This window comes from Pestalotiopsis fici, assembly GCF_000516985.1.
Source record: "Pestalotiopsis fici W106-1 unplaced genomic scaffold PFICI_Scf_1, whole genome shotgun sequence".
Classification (NCBI taxonomy): Eukaryota; Fungi; Ascomycota; class Sordariomycetes; order Amphisphaeriales; family Sporocadaceae; genus Pestalotiopsis; species Pestalotiopsis fici.
Genome location: NW_006917091.1, coordinates 1,817,026 through 1,837,464, shown reverse-complemented (window position 1 = coordinate 1,837,464; position 20,439 = coordinate 1,817,026). Strand labels below are relative to the sequence as shown.

The following is a 20,439-nucleotide window of genomic DNA, read 5'->3' as shown; positions in this document are numbered from 1 at the left end:
TACTAGGTAGTCTCTACACGACATGGTACCAAAATATCGTAAGTCACGGTTGCCTAGGTAGGTAGAGAGTGGCTTGGCATTGTACAGGGGATAGGTTAGGTGATCTGTGCTGAGGCAGAGTGCCACAGCTGTGCCCCGCTCATGTTAGGTACTGCTCGCAATATCACAAAGCGGGGAGTATGAGCTTGTCATGCAAGATAAGCAGAGCCATGGCCTCGATGATTCGTACCAGATCCCTCAGCCTCACACGTCGTTTCTGCCAAAAGGCTCATTTTTTGAAGACCAGCTGAACGCGGCTCGCCGTCCTCAGCGATGTCTGAAGCCAATGTTCTGTCGACTCAAGCGCTGTTTACTCCTATTTCGGCGAGTGCGCGTACATGCCTGGATGAGTTCAATCGGCTGCTTCAAAGCACGCTGTCTCTCGATGGCCGACGGTACTCGGCTATTGAAGATCAGATGGCGCGATTTTCCCTTTGGACATCCAACATGGCAGTATTTGCTCCCGGCAGGAATTGCATGGATCATCGCGTCCGCGAGGCCCCTGAAGTACAGCGTTTGATACTGGGCATCCTGACGGTGCTACAGAGTCGTATTTCTGAATGTAAGTATATCCACGGGACTGACTTCCATCAACTTGTTCTCTCATCGACTTCTCAATGAAATGAAACCTAATCATATCGGCCGTGCAGGCGTAGAGTTGATTAATCGTCTGAATGCACAGGATGCCCCAATTGAGGAGCAATTCTCGGCGCTGGCGAGAGGAGGGTTCGAGCAAGCGGCCATCTCCATTGCGTCCGAAGTCACCCTACTTCAAAGCCTAGCAAACACGATCCGCAAAGCAAGCCGAGAGACCCAGAATGACAAGGCGCTCGCCACCTTTCGAATGACAGACGAGGAAGGCAACAACTTGGAAGCAGTAATAAAATGGTATTTTATGAAGAATCTGGAAGACCGCTTCCCAGAGAGCAGCGAAGCCATCCGTGAACGACTAGCCTCCACCATGGTGTTGAGACGAAAGCGAATCTTGTACAGACGGACTCGGTATTCCGTCAATCCCATGAAGGCCCCGGATCCTGTTGCCAGACCAACAACGCAGATGCCGTCTTCCTTTCCACGTCAGATGAACACCGCTTTGCAAATGCGTGCCGATAGGAGCGCCCCGAAACCTTTGACTGCACACAGCCAGCTACACTCTGCAGTACATAGCGCCACCACGCTTACACCGCATACTTTCCAACGCGCGTCTGCCCCCTCGGTCGTTTCTCAGACCAGATCCGTTGATCTGGGCGCCCATGAGAGTCTCGTATTTCCCGACGCTCCACTAGCTCAGAGCAAAGGCATGATGGATGTTACCTGCCCATATTGTCTTTATGTACTCCCTAGCAACGAAGTGACCAATGCAGACAAATGGAGGTTGGTATTTCAACAACCCTTTCTTTTTTTCTCGGGAAATTCAATCATTGATAATGTATCAAAGGAAACATGTTCTTGGCGACCTGGATGCTCTTGTGTGCCTTTTTGACCCATGTGACAAGCCCAATGTACTGTTCAGTCATACAAAGGATTGGATTCGGCATATGCGTGAGCACACCAGATCCTGGTTTTGTTCCTCAAAGTTGCATGCATACAAAACCTTTGGCGACCGCGGAGACTTCCAGAATCACCTGCAAAATGATCATGAAAGGAAATACACGGATGCCCAGATCGACTTCATTATTGAAAAGAACACCCGCTCATCCGGGCCACTCTTCAAGTTTTGCCCTCTCTGTGGAGGGCAAGAGGAGAATGAAAAGGGTCCCGGAATTTCGGAGGACTTGATCAATCATATTGTTGGACACCTTCGATCACTGGCTATCAAATCGCTCCCTCCCGTCCACGATCAAGTGGAAGAAGATGCTTACAAAAGCGACATCGACAACCGGAGATCTCGCAGCACAGTAAGAAATGCTTTTGACCAAGCAGAATTAGTGCTTGATTCTCCGGACTCCGACTCGGATGATTTAAATCTAGACGAGTTCGAACCAGACGAGTTCGGGCCAGACGTGTGGGATTTTGTCCCACCGTTATTGAATGCGCTACCTGATGATCAAGATCCCATAAAGCTCGCAATACAGTCCAGCATGCAGTCAGCAAACCTTGAAGCAACACTTCGGAAGGAGGTAACCATTGTGTCAGAAGAACAAGAACGGCAGCAACTATCCTCAAGCCTCCTATCCAGCCCACAGATGCCGGATGACACCTTACTTGACTCTCATAAATCGAGTGATTCCGAATCCGATTCACAACATAGACTCACACGTCGCAAGAGATTTCTTTCACCGCCTGCAGCACTAGCGGCTGGGGTCGTAGATGCCCCTCTTCAGTCCATTGATCATGATTCCTCTAAATCCAGTAATGACAGCCCACGGTCGCATCAGCACACCCGCAGTTTGCGGTCTAAAAACAAAGGGACAACCAACGCTGGCCATTCCGATCCTACTAAGAGACACTTAGCCGCGCATGGTCAGACTTTATTTGCCAGGGCTTGTGGGAAGGGCGACTATGAGGCAGCCAGAAGACACTTGGCAGAGCGTCCCGAAGACCTGGATCGTCCCGATTACGCCGGCAATACTCCACTTCAAGTAGCTTCGCGCAATGGATACGAGGATATCGTGGAATTCCTGATCGGTGCCGGCTGCAGTGTCAAATGTCAGAACGATGTTGAAGATACGCCTCTCCTCGACGCTGTCGAATATGGTCATCTTGGAGTTGTCAAACTTTTGCTTGCGGCTGGAGTAGACCCCCGGAAAACTGATGCCGAGGGCCAGGAGCCCTTGGAAAGAATCTCAGATGATCTCGATAATTCCTCGGAGATGAGAAACCTTTTAGAAAATGCAAGGCATAGAAGTCGTGGAAGAGCCCCGTCAATAGACCTGCCGCCGAGGACCTTTTTGGGAGAAATCTTCCTCTCACCTGAGCCAATGTCTGAAGCGGAAGATAAAGCCGAGGTGACCGAGGAAGCATTCAAAAATGTATGAGATCTTTAGTCTACACAAGACAGGTGCTCAAGAGCGAACTATATACCCGAGAAAGTGATTTGCGGTAGGTACTGAATGCGTCAGTGCGATACTTCTAATTTCACTTCGAATCATCGATATAATGTAAATGATTATTTGATCGTCAATTATGCATTACTAATATTTTGTAAAAGGCCCCATAGTCCCGCCCTCTGAGCACTTTTATATCGATTGCGGGTTGACAAAGACATTGTCCGGGTCATAAGCTGCCTTGATCTGTTGCAACCGTGTTACAATTTCGGGGGTGTAGTACTGGGCGTGTGCTTCGTCCCGAGTGAGAGTAGGGTCAACATAGTTTTGGTACATGTGCGAGGCTGGCAGCTTCTCGGTCATTGCGTCGTTGAGCCCCTGGAGGAAGGTGATGCCCTCGGCTGGGAATTCCTCAGTTTCGGTAAAATAGGCATAGTGTTGGGCGACCCAGAGAGTATCCCGGAATGGGAAAGAGGCGAAGTTCGTGTCTTTTGTGTTGATTTGACTGTCTGCACCACCCCAGAGGTCAATGAGGACGTAGAATGGGGTTGGAGATGTGGGACCTATTATCATGTTAGTAAACCGTACATGAGTTTCCATGGATGACAAATGAACGACTTAATACGTACCGTTGAAAAGGTATTCAAAATAGTTCTGTAAAGCCTCTTCGGTCATTCCAGGTTCTGGAACCATGACACTCTTGGCGAAGAAATTTTGGTGAAGGTTGTACGGTGATGGGGGCGTCAAGCTGGACCCAGCCAGTGCCGCAAGTGATGATGGCCAGTCGTACTGCTTGACATTGCTTGTCGATGCCTGGAGGCCCTGGAGGAGAAGGGGTTCCACATTCGCAGTGTACTCCTCCAGAGAGCCGAAATAAGTTCCCTCCAGCTGGAAGATGACAGTGCCACTGTTCTTACCCAGCGTGAGACCGAGACCGAGGTTACGGTCAATGGACGAAGCGTTGCGCACAAAGTCTTGCACTTTGAGGAATGCGTCGACAGCAGCCGATACGTTGGCAGCGTTTGACTGTGATACGTCATACATGAAGTTCACGACCTGCTCAGGGGCAGGCGAAGTCTTCATATGGAAACCAGTGACTATGCCAATGGAATCTGCAGCGCCACGTAGAGCCTATGAAAATGTAAGTTCGTGTCACTATAACAGAATCTCGTAACGGAGAAAAAGAGATTGCTTGCATACCCAGTACAAGTCAGGGTTGCTGTCCGAGGTGGCAGTTGTGATGGTGCCATTGGCAAGGACAACATCCAGTGCAGTAATCTGATCGACCGCCAATCCGAAAGATCGCGACGAGAATCCGTAACCACCATGGGTGGCGTGTCCGCCGATGCCCACGCCTGGACAAGTTCCGTGACCCAGGGCTCGCTTGCCGGCATCGTAGATTGCCTGCGCCATGTTGCCCAAGCGAACACCACCGCCGACAAAGACCTCGTCCTCGCTGTCGGAAGCCATGGTTACGGAGTTGAAAGTTTGCAAATCCACTATCATGGCACCGTCCACGCCGCCGAGACCGTATGATGCGTAGGAGTGACCGCCCGACCGAGCCTGAACATGAACATCATTCTGGCCGGCGCATGCGACGGCATCGCCCAGCTGCGTGTCTACCTCGGGCACGACAATAACAGCCGGAGTCACCGGGAGCCGGACATTGTAAGCAGAAGAGGCGTCGTTCCAGTCCGTATCGCAAGACAGCTTGAGCGGTACGTTTTTGTCGTTGAGGCAGTCGATCAAGGGCGAGGAGGCACACGATGCGAGACAAGTCGCGACACTTGTACTCAATATACACAGCAGCTCATTTCGTAGCTTCATGATGGATGTGGCTTGTCTGTATCAGTGGCTGTATTTCCAGACACAATGAGATGCTTTGCCAAAGCTGACTTCCCATATAACGCGAGGCATGCCGCATATTTAAGTTTGAACGGTTTATTTTATTTTTAGATCCTTAGTGAGTTCAAAAGTGTACAATTCCATAATGATGAATTGGAAATGTCGTGAGAAAAACGGGCTTCCTCGTATTCAGCCTAGTCTAGACGTTAGACCCACCGACCACATGAGATCATCATTTGAGGCGGAGGTACGGCTTAAACACGAAGCGTGCTAGCAGCATATCCGCCCACTAGTATTCAGACTAATAAATCAAACGTCTGCCGTCTTTATTATTGTCGACTACTATGCGTGAGAACTGTTGTACGACGGAATGCTTGCAGAGCAACCTTAAAATCTGAAAGTACACGGGTAATCCAACGTCAACAATTTGAGTCACAAGGTTCAACTACCCGCCATCACGTGCCGTACGTCTCAGTTCCAAATACGGAGTACACATGTTGGTTTTGTGTAGTCAAAATAAGGACAGAGTTATATAGCAGGAATGGAGCAAGTGTTATTAGGGGGAGCTTGATTTTGTCCGCATATCCAGACGTACTTTCTGGTGAGGCACTCCACCAAACCAAAGAGTCCACAGGCCGAGTGAGTGCACGGGCAATAATATCGGCAGTACCGAATCTTGGTCTGTAATTAGTGGCTTTGTTTCCTGCCATGCTTTCTCCTCCAATCTTGGACTAGGTGGATATCCATGGTCAAGTTGAGCATGAATGAAGGGACAAGTTTATTATTGGGTCAATCATCAGTTGCGCTGTTGTGATTTTCCTTTGTTATAGTCGGCTGGACTCAGTCCAATAAATAGGAGAATATCTAGAGCAGATTTTCAAGCTAAGGAACAAGTGCCATCAGTTTCAGCCCAAACTTAGCCATTTTAATCATGTCAAATCCCCATAGTGGATCATATCATATAGTAGTCTGTAGTATGCCAAATTTCAAGGACCAATACGCCACTTGTGACTAGCTAGTGTGGACATTTATGAACAGCTGCATAAAGCTTGTCCTTCCCGTTTGTGCATACATAAGTTTTTTGGCCTAGATTAAGCATACTCAATATATCTTCAGATTCTGTAAAACGATTGTATCATTCTATCATTGACTTTGAAATTCGAATGGACCATTTTTCCTTGCGTGCGCGAGAACTGAACTCAGCCAATTACCCTCGAGATGCTCTACGCTCGTGAAGTTTTCTCTCTTCACCTCAAGGCATTGCCGTTATTCCAGATAGGTTTATCATTCTGTGATTGTTTTGATGACTCGGGAGCTACCAACCTCGATGTATTCTTGAATGGCAGCGATCTGCATGCAAACATGTCTAACCTCGTCACGTGACTTTTGTTTTCTAATGCCATTGCTCAAATAGGAAATCCTGCCTCTTGGGCCTGGATTGAAGAGCATTAAATTCACCAACTCTTCAACTTTGGCATAATTTCGGCGCTGGTCATTTACTCTCCGTACACAATGGATTGTCAATCGCCCTCCTATCACGATATCGTCATAGGCGTTGGAGAACTTGCACAGCGGCATCTCGTTTATTCTGTCCAATATAGTGACCGGTATGCAAGGTAGGTAGGTGGCTGCCCGCTCGCTCAACATCAAGGGTTCCAGGATTCCAGGGTCGCATCACGGGCGCTAAAAATAGGGTTCCGGCTTGGCGTGGCAGCTCAGCCAATTACCAGGAAACTGCGACGACACAAGAGAGCCAGATTATAGAAATAGCCCCCAGCCCGGAACCGAGCAGGTAGTATCCGTGTGTGCACTGCAACCTCGTAGGGGTTATTCCTTTTTATATGAATTCAGCTGCGATGGTACCTTGAATGGCGTCAAGTTGAGATAAGAAGCCTCCACTACCTCGCAGGCAGATATGGCGAACCACTGCATCCTCCTCAATATTCATCCATTCGAGTTACAATGTGCTTCAGCTCTTGAAGGGCTATCCGTCACTAGATCTTCATCATCATCATGTCAACACCGCCCCAAGTGAATTGTCCCCAGATTGGGCCTCTGGGGTTTGAGATGAAAGAGTCATCTACTTGTTCGGACCGCGACCTCAAAGGTGTGCAATACCTAAGCGAAGAGACGAGGACCGACAGCACAATCTCCGTCGCAACACCAGATGCATCGACCAAATGGGAAGAAATTCCAGAAAAACCCAAGAAGCTGACAAGAGGTCCACTCAAACAATTGTGCAGCCTCATGGTGACACACGTTCCGGCACTGACCATTAGCTTCGCTCTTTTATGGCAAAACTCTGCGCTTCATTTTTGGTTCGACTTTGAAAAGACAATCTGGATCAACGGGCATGAGTTCAATACCAACGATATACTCCACATGCTGCAGATAGCAGCAAAATTGTACGAGCTTCTGGTCTTGTTATCCTTGTCCAACATTGCCCTCGATCTATATCGAATAAAGTTGATGGGCAACGGTTTGCCATTGGGTCTGGTCACGTCGGGTTATAGAATTGGCGACTTGTCTTATCTCAAGCATTCAGGCTTGCTTTTGGCTTTCCGCAGCCGTGCTGCCACCTTTGCAATCTTCATCGCCTTGGCCTCACTCCTGTCCATCGCAATGGGTCCTGCTTCCGCCATCTTGATGATACCTAGCACGGGCTGGTGGGAGTTTCATGACCCTACAGGCACTTTGTCCTTGGACATTGGTCTGGAACCACAAGCAGAAATTGACTCTTGGCCCAGCCGACTCGATGTAGATTGGCTCAACAGGACCGGACTACTTTACCAATGCCAGGGGAGGAGAATTTCCCAGGGATATATCTGTCCTGCATATGGTATTGACACATTCAATCTATGGATCGGAAGTTGGGACTCAAATCGACTCATTCCAAACATCAGCATAGCCGGAAATATGGCTTCAACCGAGATACGAAGATGGATAAGCATTAGTAACACAGCAACTAGCGATGGGCAGATCACCTTGGCCACGACGGCTTCCTCTGCTGCGCTGGAAGTCACTGGCTACTTCATCGACTATGTGGACATGTACTACTCGCAAGCCGCCGATTTGTTAAAAGATTTTCGGGTAAATATCGCACCATCAAACCAACTGTATCAACCACTGGTAAGTGCCACTGTAGACTTTCGGTGACGAATGCTAGCAAATCGAATTTTCTGTAATGACTAACGCATAACTCACAGGTTCAGTCCAAGTGTCAGTTGTGGGATTGGGATCAAGCCCGGGATGCACTGCGCCGCAATGATAGCAGCGGACTACCATACTGGTCCCTAGACGGCTTGGACTGTCTAGGCGATACAGCCTGCAATAGTTGGAAAGAATTTGATCAAACGGATCGCCAAGTTGACAGTCAGTACTGGGACTTTGACCCGGAAGCTAACATGTTTCCTATTTTTCGCTGGATCAATACAACGGATGGCCTTCTATCCGCCATGGTCAAGATACCGTATACTGCTTACGGGCCTCCTGATCCAGATACCGGGTTGGTAGAACCCATAGGGCAGCGATGGTGGGCCAGTGTATGCACATTCATACCTCACTGGGTCTCATCTTCAATCAGTCTTCCGATCCGCCGGACGAACACTGTGGAGACTGTTGCTTCGAATGCCGGAGACGGTTGGAACTTGGGAATATTTAGCGACTTGGAGGAGAGTGTCATGATCACGATAGAACACGAATGGGCCGATATGCTCAACATACCTGTCAACGATACCGTGGCTGCTTTATGGAAAGACCCAGACTGGGACGCCGCCAAAGACCCTCCACTGACGATTGGGATCCTCGACTCACTCCTGGGGCCTACCATTGAAAGCGACGAAGGCAATCCAGGCTATCTGTCGACCGGGTTTCAGTATCGAGAGGACTCGAGCACTCAATCCTCAAATATTGAGAAGGTCCTGAGCCTAGTCCTCGTCAACGCTCTCTCCCATGCAACCACTCTGTCGTCCGCCCCTTATGTAATCACGCAGCAGACTCCTGACCTCTTGGAACTCCTCTACATTTCGCCAGTAAATCCCACTGGTTATGTCCCCACGCGGCTCGACAGGGGAAATGGAAGCTGCCCCGTAATTTCGTCCTCAGAAGAGGGCGACACTTTTTGCTTGTCCGGCTATGACGATTTCGATCAGATCACTGCTGAGTTTGCGGCATACCAATCGTGGACATTTACCATAGATGAGTTTGGATATGGGGCAGGCGTACCCTCACAAACCTTGACGTTTGCTCTTTTCGTTGTCTATACCTACCTTGCTGTGGTCTTTACCTATCTCCTGGGTCTCTTGCTCTATTGCAAGATCATTCCAAGAATGTTTAGTTTTCGTGAGCAGATGGATCGCCCGGTACAGGTGGCGGGCTGGGATGATTTACAAGATATTGTCGCCTTGTCGTGGAAGTCACGATGTCCCGATGAGCTACAGAACACGGGAGCAGGCGTCGGTTCCTTCTCAAAGGTGTGGAAAAGCCGTGCCATGGTTCGCGTGACTTCGGGAAGGAATCTGGAACTGGTGATTAACGACCCTGGTGAAATGGAACGAGCACGGAGAGAAGTGTATTATTCTTAAATAACCTGAACGTTATACTAATTATAGGCTAGAACCCCAGCCTTTTGTATTACAAGCTTCATTTCCTCTTTCTGAACTTTCTTTTTTCGAACGCTGCAGGAGAGTTTGTAGTACGCTGTAGTCACTAACAGAGTTGTTTCTCATCCCCCATTAAGTTGGTATGGTAGTTGAACGATTCCAACAGCAATGCCACGGACAAACATTAAATTTGCTGTAATGCAAAATGACCTGGCTTTAAACATGGCAACACTAGTGGTCACAAAGGCGGTAGATGCTTTCGCGCGGAACAAGGTCTATTATACCCCGATATGCGCATTGAGACAAACTGACATATTTGGGGTCAATGATTAATATTAATTATTTAGTGATTAAGATTCAGTAGCCTCACATTTGCACACTGTTCGTCTCATGTTATTCAAACCGTTGATTTGTATATGATTTAGAGCCTTCTAGACACCTACCACAAGGGCTTTGTCGTTACTAGAGGTAGACGCAATTTCACATGGAAATATGCCCGTTTGTTTAGTTCAACACTACACTCAACTCCTGACTTGTTCTGCTCCGGCTATAGATTGATAACTATAATAGCTATCTACCGAATCAATGAGGCAAACACTCATTTTAGCACATGTCCAGATATGAACCTGTCCTATCTACACAATTGAGAACCTGGTCTCCCGCCTCACCTCCTCCGAAATTTGGAGCAGATCTTGCCCTCTTTTACGGGAGAAGACTACATAATACGCAACCCACGATAGAAGCCCGGACTTGGGATCAGGGACCACTTCGCCCTTGTCGAAGAAGCACAGGCTGCGAGAAATATTTGAAGCCAAGTCTGGACGACGGCCCACAAGCTCACGGCATACATCCTCGGATGAGAAAATACCGCCTTTCGGCACAGGCACAAATACAATCTCGCTCCAATACTGATTGCCGGATTTAAACGGAAGCGAAAGGAGACGTGCCGTGTCTTTCTGGTCTTCCAGGCCGGAGAGCAGCGCTAGACCCCCAAAAGTCGATTCCGTAAGTGGATCTAGAAGCCCACGACTCTTGCAGTCCAGGAGGTCGTGCGTTAATCTCCAGCAGCCAAGCACTAGGTTCGACTGTCGCCTCAATCAAGTCATTACTGGCAAGGTCTGTAATACCATCCAAGTTGGTGACGTACTTGGCTCGTGACCGCTGGACGCGCGCTTGGAGATGGTAAAAGCCCGTGCGGAAGCCCAGTCGAACCAGACTCTGATGCAGCGAGTTCTTGAGTATCTCGACTTCATCATGAGGTAAAGCCGAGGGCATAACATTGGCGAGCTCGATGAAAGTCTGCAGGTCTCCATCCTGCTTCGATGCGGCATCAGCGTCCTTTGGAAGGTCATCCGAGGTTTCGAAGAAGAGCAGCTCCCCGTCGCTCAGCACCAAGTTTGCATCGACCTCGGGCCCGTCGCAAAACGGTTCAATGACAACTTCGGCACCGTGTCGACTGAAGTCAATTGAATCAAAAGCCTGCACCAAGTCTGCTTCATTGTCGAGTCGGAACACACCCTCGGACCCCCGGCCGCTGCAGGGCTTAACAATCAGAGGGTATGACAATTGAGGATGCTGCTCAACTGTCTCCAGCGCCTCCTTTAGACTGGACACACGGTACGCAGCATTGCCTTGAAAGGCGCTGGTCCGCTGCTTGTCTGTGGCGATCTCGAAGGCACTGGCAGGCGGGGCCGGAAGACCCAATTCTTTAGCTGCCCTCGCTGTGCCTACCTGTAGCGGTTCGAAGAAGCTTACAAGACCTTCCACCGGCTTGTTGTAGCCCTTGATAGCATCTACGATACGGCTTGCTAGTCCATCATCAGGGGTACGATCAATGGGCAGTTGAGCTTCGACCCAAGATGCATATTCGGGTGTACTAGTCCAGTGGTTCGGGCGATCAAGCTGCACGATGCCTATATTAAGCGCACGCGCAGCTCTAAAAAACCCCAGCCCAACAAGTGGCTTCCGGACGCTGCCGACCAGCGCAAGAGTCTTTCGCGGTCTTTGGCCCGGCTGGATGATTGGAAACGACAAACGGTTCTCAAACTCGCGGCCCAACGCGGCTGGGTCCAGGACTGCATTGCTTGAGATGAAGAGGGCACTCGCAGCTGACTTGAGCGCCGCATCTAATGAGCTGGCAATTTGTCGTCACCAGAAAAAAGCCTAGTAGGACTCGTCAAATTGACGAAATTGTGTGTACCGGCAAGGTCAGTTAATCGGATCTCCAGGATATCAGACCTGACCAAATGCCCAGGTTTAGAAGGAATGAAGAGCAAGAGCCCGACTTCGTGGCGGGGAACCTGGACGACCTGTTTGGATATCTCAACTAGAAGCTGGGCGCGAAGTTGGACAACTTCTTGCTCATCCGGAACACCCAAAGGCAACACACCCTTTGGTGACGGCTCCGAGTTGCCAGTCGGAGGGGATAAAGTCTTTAGGGTACTTTCAAGTCTAGAAAGGCTCTCAGGCGAAGAAACCCCGACGGATACATGGATGACACTGATACCGCCATCTCCAAAGGGGTTCCAGCGCTCTACTTCATTGACAATGAGTATATCTTTAGCATCTTGCGTGGCTGTATCACACAATTAGCTTCATCATAAGCAAGAAGAATGAGGCGCTTACCGAGTTCCGAATTGTCTGTGAATCCATTGTGAGATGGCCGACGGCCCTGGTCAAGATCTATGATAGCCATGGTGAAAGACTCTGAGTGCAGGTGATTTCAAGAGCCAATAATCAACGTGTCGGAGCCCTGAGCTACTTGAGCAACGCTTTAGAGATCTCTAGAATCTTCTCCACGTTGGGGACGACCAGCTCTAGTTCTTTGCGTGCTAATTGTTATCTCAATAGAAGCTCTGCAGGCTGTAAGAGATGCAATCTTGAGCCTGCATCTGGCACTCGATCTTTCTCCTGTCAAGGATTGGTGTTAACTGCTTGGAACTTTTCGACCAAAGTTCTATTTTTATAAAGCTGATCCACCACTGATTATGGGAATCTTGGCAGTAGCCTATGCCATGACATTGCATGTTCTTGCCTCATATGACGCGAATGAAAAAATTGCTCAACGAGCGTCGACAGCAAATCATCGCAAGGCTGGAAAGCATGGTGTGACGATCCGACAGACCCGATGAGCCTTGTCATCCGTTATTCTGGGAATGCTACGTCGCACCGCCTGCATAGCCTTGCATATCCGCCAGCTCTCATGGTGATGGCCTTACCCCAAGGTAATTAACTATTCACCCTTCGCATTGCGCCATCTCAAGCTTCTATTGCGACCCTTCTTAGCAAGAGTGCTTGATGTACTGTGAAGTACTAATTCACGTTGTGTGGCCATTGCGATCTTTGTTCGGGGCTTGGATCCCGAGCTTCCAGAGTTGTAATAGTTGTGGAGGAAGATCCTTGGAGATCCGGCGGTGTCGGACAGGGGCGCATTCGCTTGCTGGAGATTCAAGAATAATTTCTTCGTTGCCGATGTAGGGAGAGGAATAGGTTGAAACAAGCATTGACAAGTCCTGGGCGAGTCGCGGAAAGTCTAGAGATGTACCGCGATGCCTAATCGACACAGAACTAGTCCGACGCCCCAAAGAGGTGGATTAGGATCTGATAGGGCTCTCTCCTGCAAATAAGTGTTAATGCGAAAGGCGCTCAGGTCGAGTTAGTGCCTGTGTAAGGGGTTCAATGAAGACCAGGACCATCAACCCACGGGCGTTGGCTTGTAGGTAAAATACAGCTCAAGGAGACTCAGAATGTTCATGGGAGTAAATGAACACAGGTTTTACAAGAAGAAATATGTATATTTTAGTAACTTATGCGATATGCGAAAGAGATAAATTTCGTAGTCTGAACGGAAAAGAATAATCAACAACAAAAAGAACTAAAGTAAGAGGAATATTGGAAAGAAAAAGCTTCTCCTAGTGGAACAAATCCAACATTCTTCACAAGACACCCAAAGTTCCCCATGAACTATTATGCCGTGATATCAAAAACCAATTCAATGCTGATCATCATTTCTCAATGATGGAAAAGGTGATTGGAGAAATGCGCTGCGCATTGAAGATGTCCAGCCACGCCTCATAAGCCTCAGAAACCTGGCCCCATTTGGCTTGCACAGATTCAGCTTCCTTTTTGCCAAAGTTCGCTGGCTCAATTCCTGTTATAATGTGGTATTGGCGGCACTGAGCGTCCATATCAACGAGAATGTCAGCCACACCGGAGACACTGGAAAGAAGATCGTCCAGCGGCTCCGTGAGGTGATCGACGGCTTCGACAGTGTGCTTCATGAACAGTCACACGGTTATAACCTTGATTAACACTAACCTTGTCCTCTCTTGGCATTTGCTGTGCAATGGCGCAACGTTCAGCCCGAATCCTATTTTCATCTAGCTTGAACCCTTTTGACAGGACTCTACGCTGCTACTGGCCAGTCCCGCAATGCTTGGCCTTGTTCATACTGTGCATGACATCGGTCTGGCCGGTCGAGGCTTTTTGCTACTACCATATTTGGTTGGCAATGCATCTACGTTGGCATGCAAGCACAAAATGCTTCGCCATGAAGCTTAGTCACAGCCTTGCGCACAATCAATCGCTGAATCTGAGGCTCGTCCGTTCGCAGACTGGTACTTTTCGACTCCTCAGATTCATCTCCGTGCAATCTTCGAGATGAATCAAGATGTATGAATTGAAGTATCAAAAGTTCCATTATCTGTCTGAGCTGTCAAAATGTAGGAATAAGTGGAGCGCTTCTCCACACATGTATATATCTTTAACCATCCAACCTCTGTTGGACGTGAACAACTCAACTAATACAACAACTATTACCCATACCTATCATATCTTTTCATATGAGCTTGCTTCATGTTGGCCGTCAGCTGCAAATAGCAATTACCTTTGGCGAATGGTGGCAGCGTCAACTAGTGTTATGGAAGAATGCAAGGTTGGAAAACTGGTCACTTACATCATGTCACTCGCTTGCTACTTGGAAAAATCTCCTGTCTAGTTATCCTCCAGTTTATCACTCTCTCAGGGAATCCAAATTTTCATATTCGACAAATTCATGATCTAAAGCAATGGCTTCAAACAAGGGACAACATCGAGATGAGCCAGCAAAGGCCAGGAATATTCCAGCCCTCTCCGTACCAAGGTCATTATCTATCAAATCAATGGCCGAGGGTGTCAGAATGGAATTCTTCAGCTTATCCAGCATTGTACCTGACCCCCCGAGAAACATACCATGAAGGAGCAACTTTATACCACGGACCTCTGCTCTCACATCAACCTGAAAGTACATATGTTGGAAACCAGAATAACACAGGACTTCCTGATGTACACGCATCGCACACAAGGCGTGAGCCTTCGTGCGGTCGGTTCAGAAACTCCGAGTCCGCGGCATTATCACTCAACAATGGATGCAACGGGTACAGATCAACAGATATTCCGAACTCGAACCAAGAGCCGAAAATAATAACCCGAACAGGCTGGACTCACCACTTCCATGGGATACTCATCCATGTGCCCGCCATCCTCGCATCAGTAGCAGCCGTCAATCTAGGAATTATGCCAGTTTATTGGTATCCCGAAGAGGGCGCCGTCATCAGAGGAGAGTTGATTAAAGCAGACATCATTGCCAACTTGATTCAACTCGCCGCAAAACTGCACGAGATTCTGATCGTCTTGTCGCTATCTGCAATCGCATTGTCGATATTTCGTCGTCGCCTCGTCGGAGGTGGTGTCCGGCTCGGATTCCTGACGGGCGGTTATCGAGTGGGTGATTTGCCGTATCTCTGGAGTGCGGCCTTCCGTCACCAGGGCCTTGACAAGTCGAGACCATGGGAACTGGTACACTGTGAGTTCCTCGCGTTCGCGACCATCATGTCAACCATTGTTGGGCCGGCATCTGCTGTCCTCCACAGCCCTACTCTTGGCTAGTACGACTTCAAAGGCAACTCGGCCTTTGAAAACATTACTCTCCCTCTTATATGTTACAACGAGTCCGTCGAAGTCTGGACAGTTCATTTGCGCGATTACAATAATGGGTATACATATCGGACAAAATTGGGAACTTGCGATATCCTGGATTCGTCCAAATATCCAGCTTCAGGCTATTCTGAGCTGATGGGCTGGGCTGAAAATTTGGGAGCCACAGACTTGGCAAACAATCTGATATTCCAATCCGAGTCTACCAAGATCCGCCGATATCTGAACATTACCAAAAAAGGCGACAGGATGCTCAGTACGACCCCACCGCATTTTCTCATGAACAGTATCGGTCTTTTCCAACAATTCATCAACACCACAAGCGTTGGCGCTGTGTCAAAGGAACCCCGTTACCAGTTGACGTCTAAAGGAGACAATCAGTACCAGCCGTTTGTCCAGTCCATTTGCGAGACACATCCGTACACCAATTCGAGCCCATATCTATCCTTTAAGTATCCAGTGGGCCTTGAATGCTTTGGAGATGCCGACTGTGAACATACTAAATCACACCCACCCTCTCTTGCCGATGTCTGGCCGAATGCGACTTCCTGGAGCAGCAATAGTCTCAACCCAGAATACACAACACACCATGACAATTCTTCGGTTGTTTTCACGAGTGGGCTCGTGTCGAATAATAACATGGACCGTGAGCTTTACCTGTGTACGATGTTGGCGAGCTGGGCGGGGTCTACATTCACGTACACCCCCCAAGTTGACGACATTCTTCGGGCCAGACCCAGCGCTGGCAATGACCTGCAAGAGGCGTACCACAAAAGGTTTGATGGTAACATCCGGGTCATCAAGTTTGAGAGGGATTGGTTTCCCATATCCAACCCGGAATTAAAATTCAGCAATGATCATTTGAGCAATACCACCGTCGGCCGGCTTATTCAACAACTAAGATATAATGAGACAAAGAACGGCACCAGTGCAGATCACATAGACCCGCTTGGTCACAGCGATACTCCTCCAAATATCTCTCTCGCCAAGGTTTTTGGAGCGTACCTAACCGAAAGTCTCTCGCGAAGCTCATTGGGCTCGGGTCCGTTCGTGAGGCTGGTCGAGACAGACAAGGAGCTCAGTTTAGTAGACCTGACGAACCAGCACGGCTACTTTCGCGACATCAGGACATACAAACGCTTGAACGAAACGCATTCAAATGTTACGGCCCAGGGGATCACGTATTATCCAGAACGGACATTTGAAAACTATACGGCAACGTTTAAACAAGCCTTGAACATTGACATGCAAGCCAAGCGCTACGGGTACGGGTCGGGCCAGCGACGCCGCACACTGGATTTTGCCGTCTCCATGATGTGCATCTACCTCGGCACTGTATTCACCTACGGTCTCGTGATTGCTGTCCTCTCTGTGCTGGAGTTGCTCCAGATCCATCTGTGGGGAGGACCTGTGCGGGTCTTGAGTGTCGCGCCGTGGTCAGACTTGCAGGATCTCTTTCTTCTCGCCCTGAGAACGCCAAATCCCAATGACCAAGATTCGGCAGACGTAGGTGCCGGCGTCACTTCGGATCAGATTTGGAAGAAGATTGTACGGGTCAGAGCAGATCATGCTGACAATGTGCAATTGGCTCTGGACCAGAATCCGGATGATACAAGTAAAGTAGAGACGGTTGGGGGCAAAAAGTATTATTAGAATAGAGTCGATCAATTTTGGAGACGAGTCATTCACAAGGGAGCGGACTAGGCAGCAATTAAAATCAGTCTTGCACGTTAATAAAGCATTCAATAGTGCCTCACAATACCACACTCGATGGCATTTTCGAAACTATCCGTGAGATGACTGATGTTGAACAAATATGACTTGTGGCCCTGCCCTCGATCTGATTAGAACAGCGCCGAGTCCCTAGGACCAGTTCAAATTACGAAATCGCCAATGATAGCCGTTGTACAGGACGTGTCTACGGCACGAAGGATTTAAACCTCAAACATTGGATTTGGGCTTGGCCGGCGCTTTGTCTAATCTCTTCCACTCCAAGGCGAAACTAACTAGGAATGACAAAATTGCGACAGAGGTGGTAAGATACTATACGTAAGGATGGTAAGCATTTGAACAGCAAGGAATCAGTCAGCCTGTCACATACAAAGATACTCGTTATGGCTTGGTTGTATGCCTTCAAGAAGCCAGGCAGCTGCTCTGGCAGTATAAGGTGGCGAGCTTGAGTAGCTCCAGCTTGCAACACCATGGTGGTGTTTACTTCGGGTGCATACCGAGAGAGAAGAGCAGGCAGTCGATTGTTGAATATAGTCTGAGAAGCTGATACCGATACAGCATTTCCCAGTTGCATAAAGAGATTCATAGACGTTATTGATATGGCGTGTTTGGCAGGTGGTACAAATTCTTGGACAGAAGTGATTGGCTATAAATGGTTGATATTTAGTGATCTAATTGCCATATGTGGAATACTGTCTTACTCACAATCTGGAAGGCTAATCCGCGCCCAAAACTGGTAACAATCTGATACCCTATCCACTTCCCTGTTGATGTCTCGGGGGTAAGCGTCGTTAAAAGACCAGACCCAATACTAGTGATCAAGCCGCCGATGATAGCCCAAGGCGGGATATATCTTAGCTTCCGCAGCAATGATCCGCAAGCCATGGTGGCAATGACCATGGAAATCAGGGATGGCAGTATGTGAAGTGCGCTCTCTTCGGTGCTATCACCTTTGATGGCCTGAAACCATAATGGCAGGAAGAACGGGATTGCCTGTGTAGCTCCTCCCTGGAGACATATAAGTATACTCCCCACGTAGACTGAACGTTGGGTTAAACAAGAGGGTGGGATCAATGCGTCATCTTGTTTGAACCGGCACCAGAAACAGAAAAGCACAGCGGAGCATACACCACCGCAAAGTAGCCCGATGATGGTAGCCGATGACCAAGATATCGTAGCTTGTCCGCCCCACGTCAGAGCGAGTAGAAGCATCACGGCAGCCGAGGCAAACAAGACGAATCCGACTAGGTCAATTTTACTCGGAAGTGCCTTCAGCCCTTGTCGAATGGGTGGCTTACTGGCCTTCTCTGGCAGCTTCATCAACGAGGCGCAAATTATGATAAAGCCGCTCATAAATAGCAGCATCCAAAAGCCTACAGCGTTATTAGCGACAACTGTTGCACACCAAACAATGGGGGGAGGGAAAAGCTACACCAGCGCCACCCTGCACGAGCCGCTAGTGCTCCAGCAATAATAGGACCAGTCATGGACCCTACAGGTACTATTGAGAAGGCACCCGCAGTCACGACGGGGCGAATCTCGGGCCGGCAAGAAGGACCGATCAGTAGCAAAGCTCCTCCGAATTGGCCTGCTGCTCCTATTCCGTTTATCACTCGGCCGGCTATAAACATGGGGCTCGATCTTGCCAGCGAGGAAACCAGAAGACCGATGCTAAAGGTGCCAATTGATGATAGGTACACGAGTTTGACGGGTAGTTGGCTGTATAACTTGCCCCCTACAGGCGTGAAGACACATCTGGTACGGTCACATTAAATTAGTTTCGACAAATCATTCCACGCCGAAAGGAAGAAAAAAAGGAAGGGAGCTACGCACAAGGACAAAACATATGCTGAAGAGTACCACGAAATGTTGGTCACATTTCCAAATTGGTCCGTCATTATTGGGACCAAGGTGGACAGCATCGTGAGCTCCAAAGCTACAAGGTAGATGCCCAAGTATAGAAGGGTAATGAGGAGGACGAGTTTCAGTCCATGGAGATGGGATTGTTCCGGTTGTTGTGGTCCTGCCTGGCTTGGAGGGTCAGCTTGTGTCTGTGTTGTGGTGTCGTGCTTCTTCTCGTCGGGCAACGTTGACGCGTCCGCCGCTTCCAAGACGTCGTGATCTGTCGGTACGGTCATTTCCCCCGTTTTGTCCCCCATTGTCGTCGGGATCGAAAGAATGCTATGTGAATGAAGGCCAAGCTATGTAATAGATTCACAACAACGGTGTTGGGAAGAAAAGAAAAACTAGAGAGCCAAGCTTTGGAAACTTTTATAAACAAGCTTTAAGGACAGGCAAACAAGCCTTCCAAACAAGCTTTCCAAATAATAAACAATTTCTCAGGGTACGCCACTGGAACATGCTTGCATACGCGACCTGCTTTCAAAGCGTTATTCCAACAATCAACAGCAGGGATTATTGGGTAGCATTATCTAGATACGGATGATTCCCGGCTGCTGCTGCTGCTGCCTAGTGTCTCCAGGGGACCCGCCAAGATCAGATCATCCCGTCCAGCTGAGGATTGTAGGGTAGCCTGCCGATTGGCCGACGCTATATAAACCACACACAGTAAACGGTAGTATTGATAACATATCTTAAACCCGTTGTCAAAAACATCATGGCTCAGTCGCCAGCCCGTACCATGTATCAACAACCGGCTGAGCCAATGGATAGATTTAGGTAATTTTCGGCGTATACATTCGTTGGGTGCAATACCCGAAGCGGCCCGGAATCGTGCACGATGCTTTGCAGATTCCACGGCGCAGATTTACTGAAACTTTACTATACGATAACGATTTGGGTCACAAAATGAATCTCAATTAAGGAGGATACGAGCGTAGTCTTGACGTCGTGCAAAGTATTCTCATCAAGTTTGGTTTAAAGGTACTTACCGATTCATTATTGTGGGTTGGTTCCTTATCTGATTTGTGATAATCTACAAAAGTATCGCCGGTCGCCAGTGTACAGCACTGCCCGTTCCCTTTCAACGATTTCATCTAAAAGATAGATCTCGAGGCGCCTGCCGTGCCGGCATCATTTCCCCGGCAAACAGCCCTGCACGTCACCTCCTCCCGCAGAGGGCGTCTCCGCAATCATTGTGCGCATGAGCAATGCTCTGGCCGAGAGTCTCAACAATGCCAATCGCGTAGAGAATAATGTTGTATAGTAGTGTTATAGGTAGTAGCGAACCGACCCGGTGGTCTTAGACAAGTTTGTGCGCCTATATGAAGCTGTTCTTAGCTCTTTCTTTCTTTCTTTTTCCT

The 20,439-nt window shown here is 48.7% G+C and overlaps 6 protein-coding genes across 6 annotated transcripts; 3 read left to right on the top strand and 3 right to left on the bottom strand.

The window, feature by feature from the left end:
• Positions 1-312: 312 nt before the first annotated feature.
• PFICI_00562 (uncharacterized protein) lies at positions 313-3,017 on the top strand (the record flags this gene model as incomplete). The annotated part of the gene is made up of 3 exons (XM_007829143.1): positions 313-601; positions 690-1,413; positions 1,478-3,017. 3 exons carry the CDS (start codon positions 313-315, stop codon positions 3,015-3,017), a joined length of 2,553 nt encoding a protein of 850 aa, XP_007827334.1.
• Positions 3,018-3,218: 201 nt separating this feature from the next.
• PFICI_00561 (uncharacterized protein) lies at positions 3,219-4,853 on the bottom strand (the record flags this gene model as incomplete). Its single annotated transcript, XM_007829142.1, has 3 exons — positions 3,219-3,589; positions 3,656-4,157; positions 4,227-4,853. The coding sequence occupies 3 exons, from the start codon at positions 4,851-4,853 to the stop codon at positions 3,219-3,221; spliced, it is 1,500 nt and encodes a 499-aa protein (XP_007827333.1).
• A 2,031-nt stretch (positions 4,854-6,884) lies between these two features.
• Positions 6,885-9,454, top strand: PFICI_00560 (uncharacterized protein; the record flags this gene model as incomplete). The annotated part of the gene is made up of 2 exons (XM_007829141.1): positions 6,885-8,000; positions 8,078-9,454. The coding sequence occupies 2 exons, from the start codon at positions 6,885-6,887 to the stop codon at positions 9,452-9,454; spliced, it is 2,493 nt and encodes an 830-aa protein (XP_007827332.1).
• A 939-nt stretch (positions 9,455-10,393) lies between these two features.
• Positions 10,394-12,167, bottom strand: PFICI_00559 (uncharacterized protein; the record flags this gene model as incomplete). Its single annotated transcript, XM_007829140.1, has 3 exons — positions 10,394-11,598; positions 11,673-12,047; positions 12,098-12,167. The coding sequence occupies 3 exons, from the start codon at positions 12,165-12,167 to the stop codon at positions 10,394-10,396; spliced, it is 1,650 nt and encodes a 549-aa protein (XP_007827331.1).
• Positions 12,168-15,025: 2,858 nt separating this feature from the next.
• Positions 15,026-17,098, top strand: PFICI_00558 (uncharacterized protein; the record flags this gene model as incomplete). The annotated part of the gene is made up of 2 exons (XM_007829139.1): positions 15,026-15,314; positions 15,411-17,098. The coding sequence occupies 2 exons, from the start codon at positions 15,026-15,028 to the stop codon at positions 17,096-17,098; spliced, it is 1,977 nt and encodes a 658-aa protein (XP_007827330.1).
• Positions 17,099-17,386: 288 nt separating this feature from the next.
• On the bottom strand, positions 17,387-19,314 carry PFICI_00557 (uncharacterized protein; the record flags this gene model as incomplete). The annotated part of the gene is made up of 6 exons (XM_007829138.1): positions 17,387-17,488; positions 17,547-17,822; positions 17,882-18,184; positions 18,305-18,549; positions 18,609-18,931; positions 19,010-19,314. The coding sequence occupies 6 exons, from the start codon at positions 19,312-19,314 to the stop codon at positions 17,387-17,389; spliced, it is 1,554 nt and encodes a 517-aa protein (XP_007827329.1).
• Positions 19,315-20,439: the final 1,125 nt, after the last annotated feature.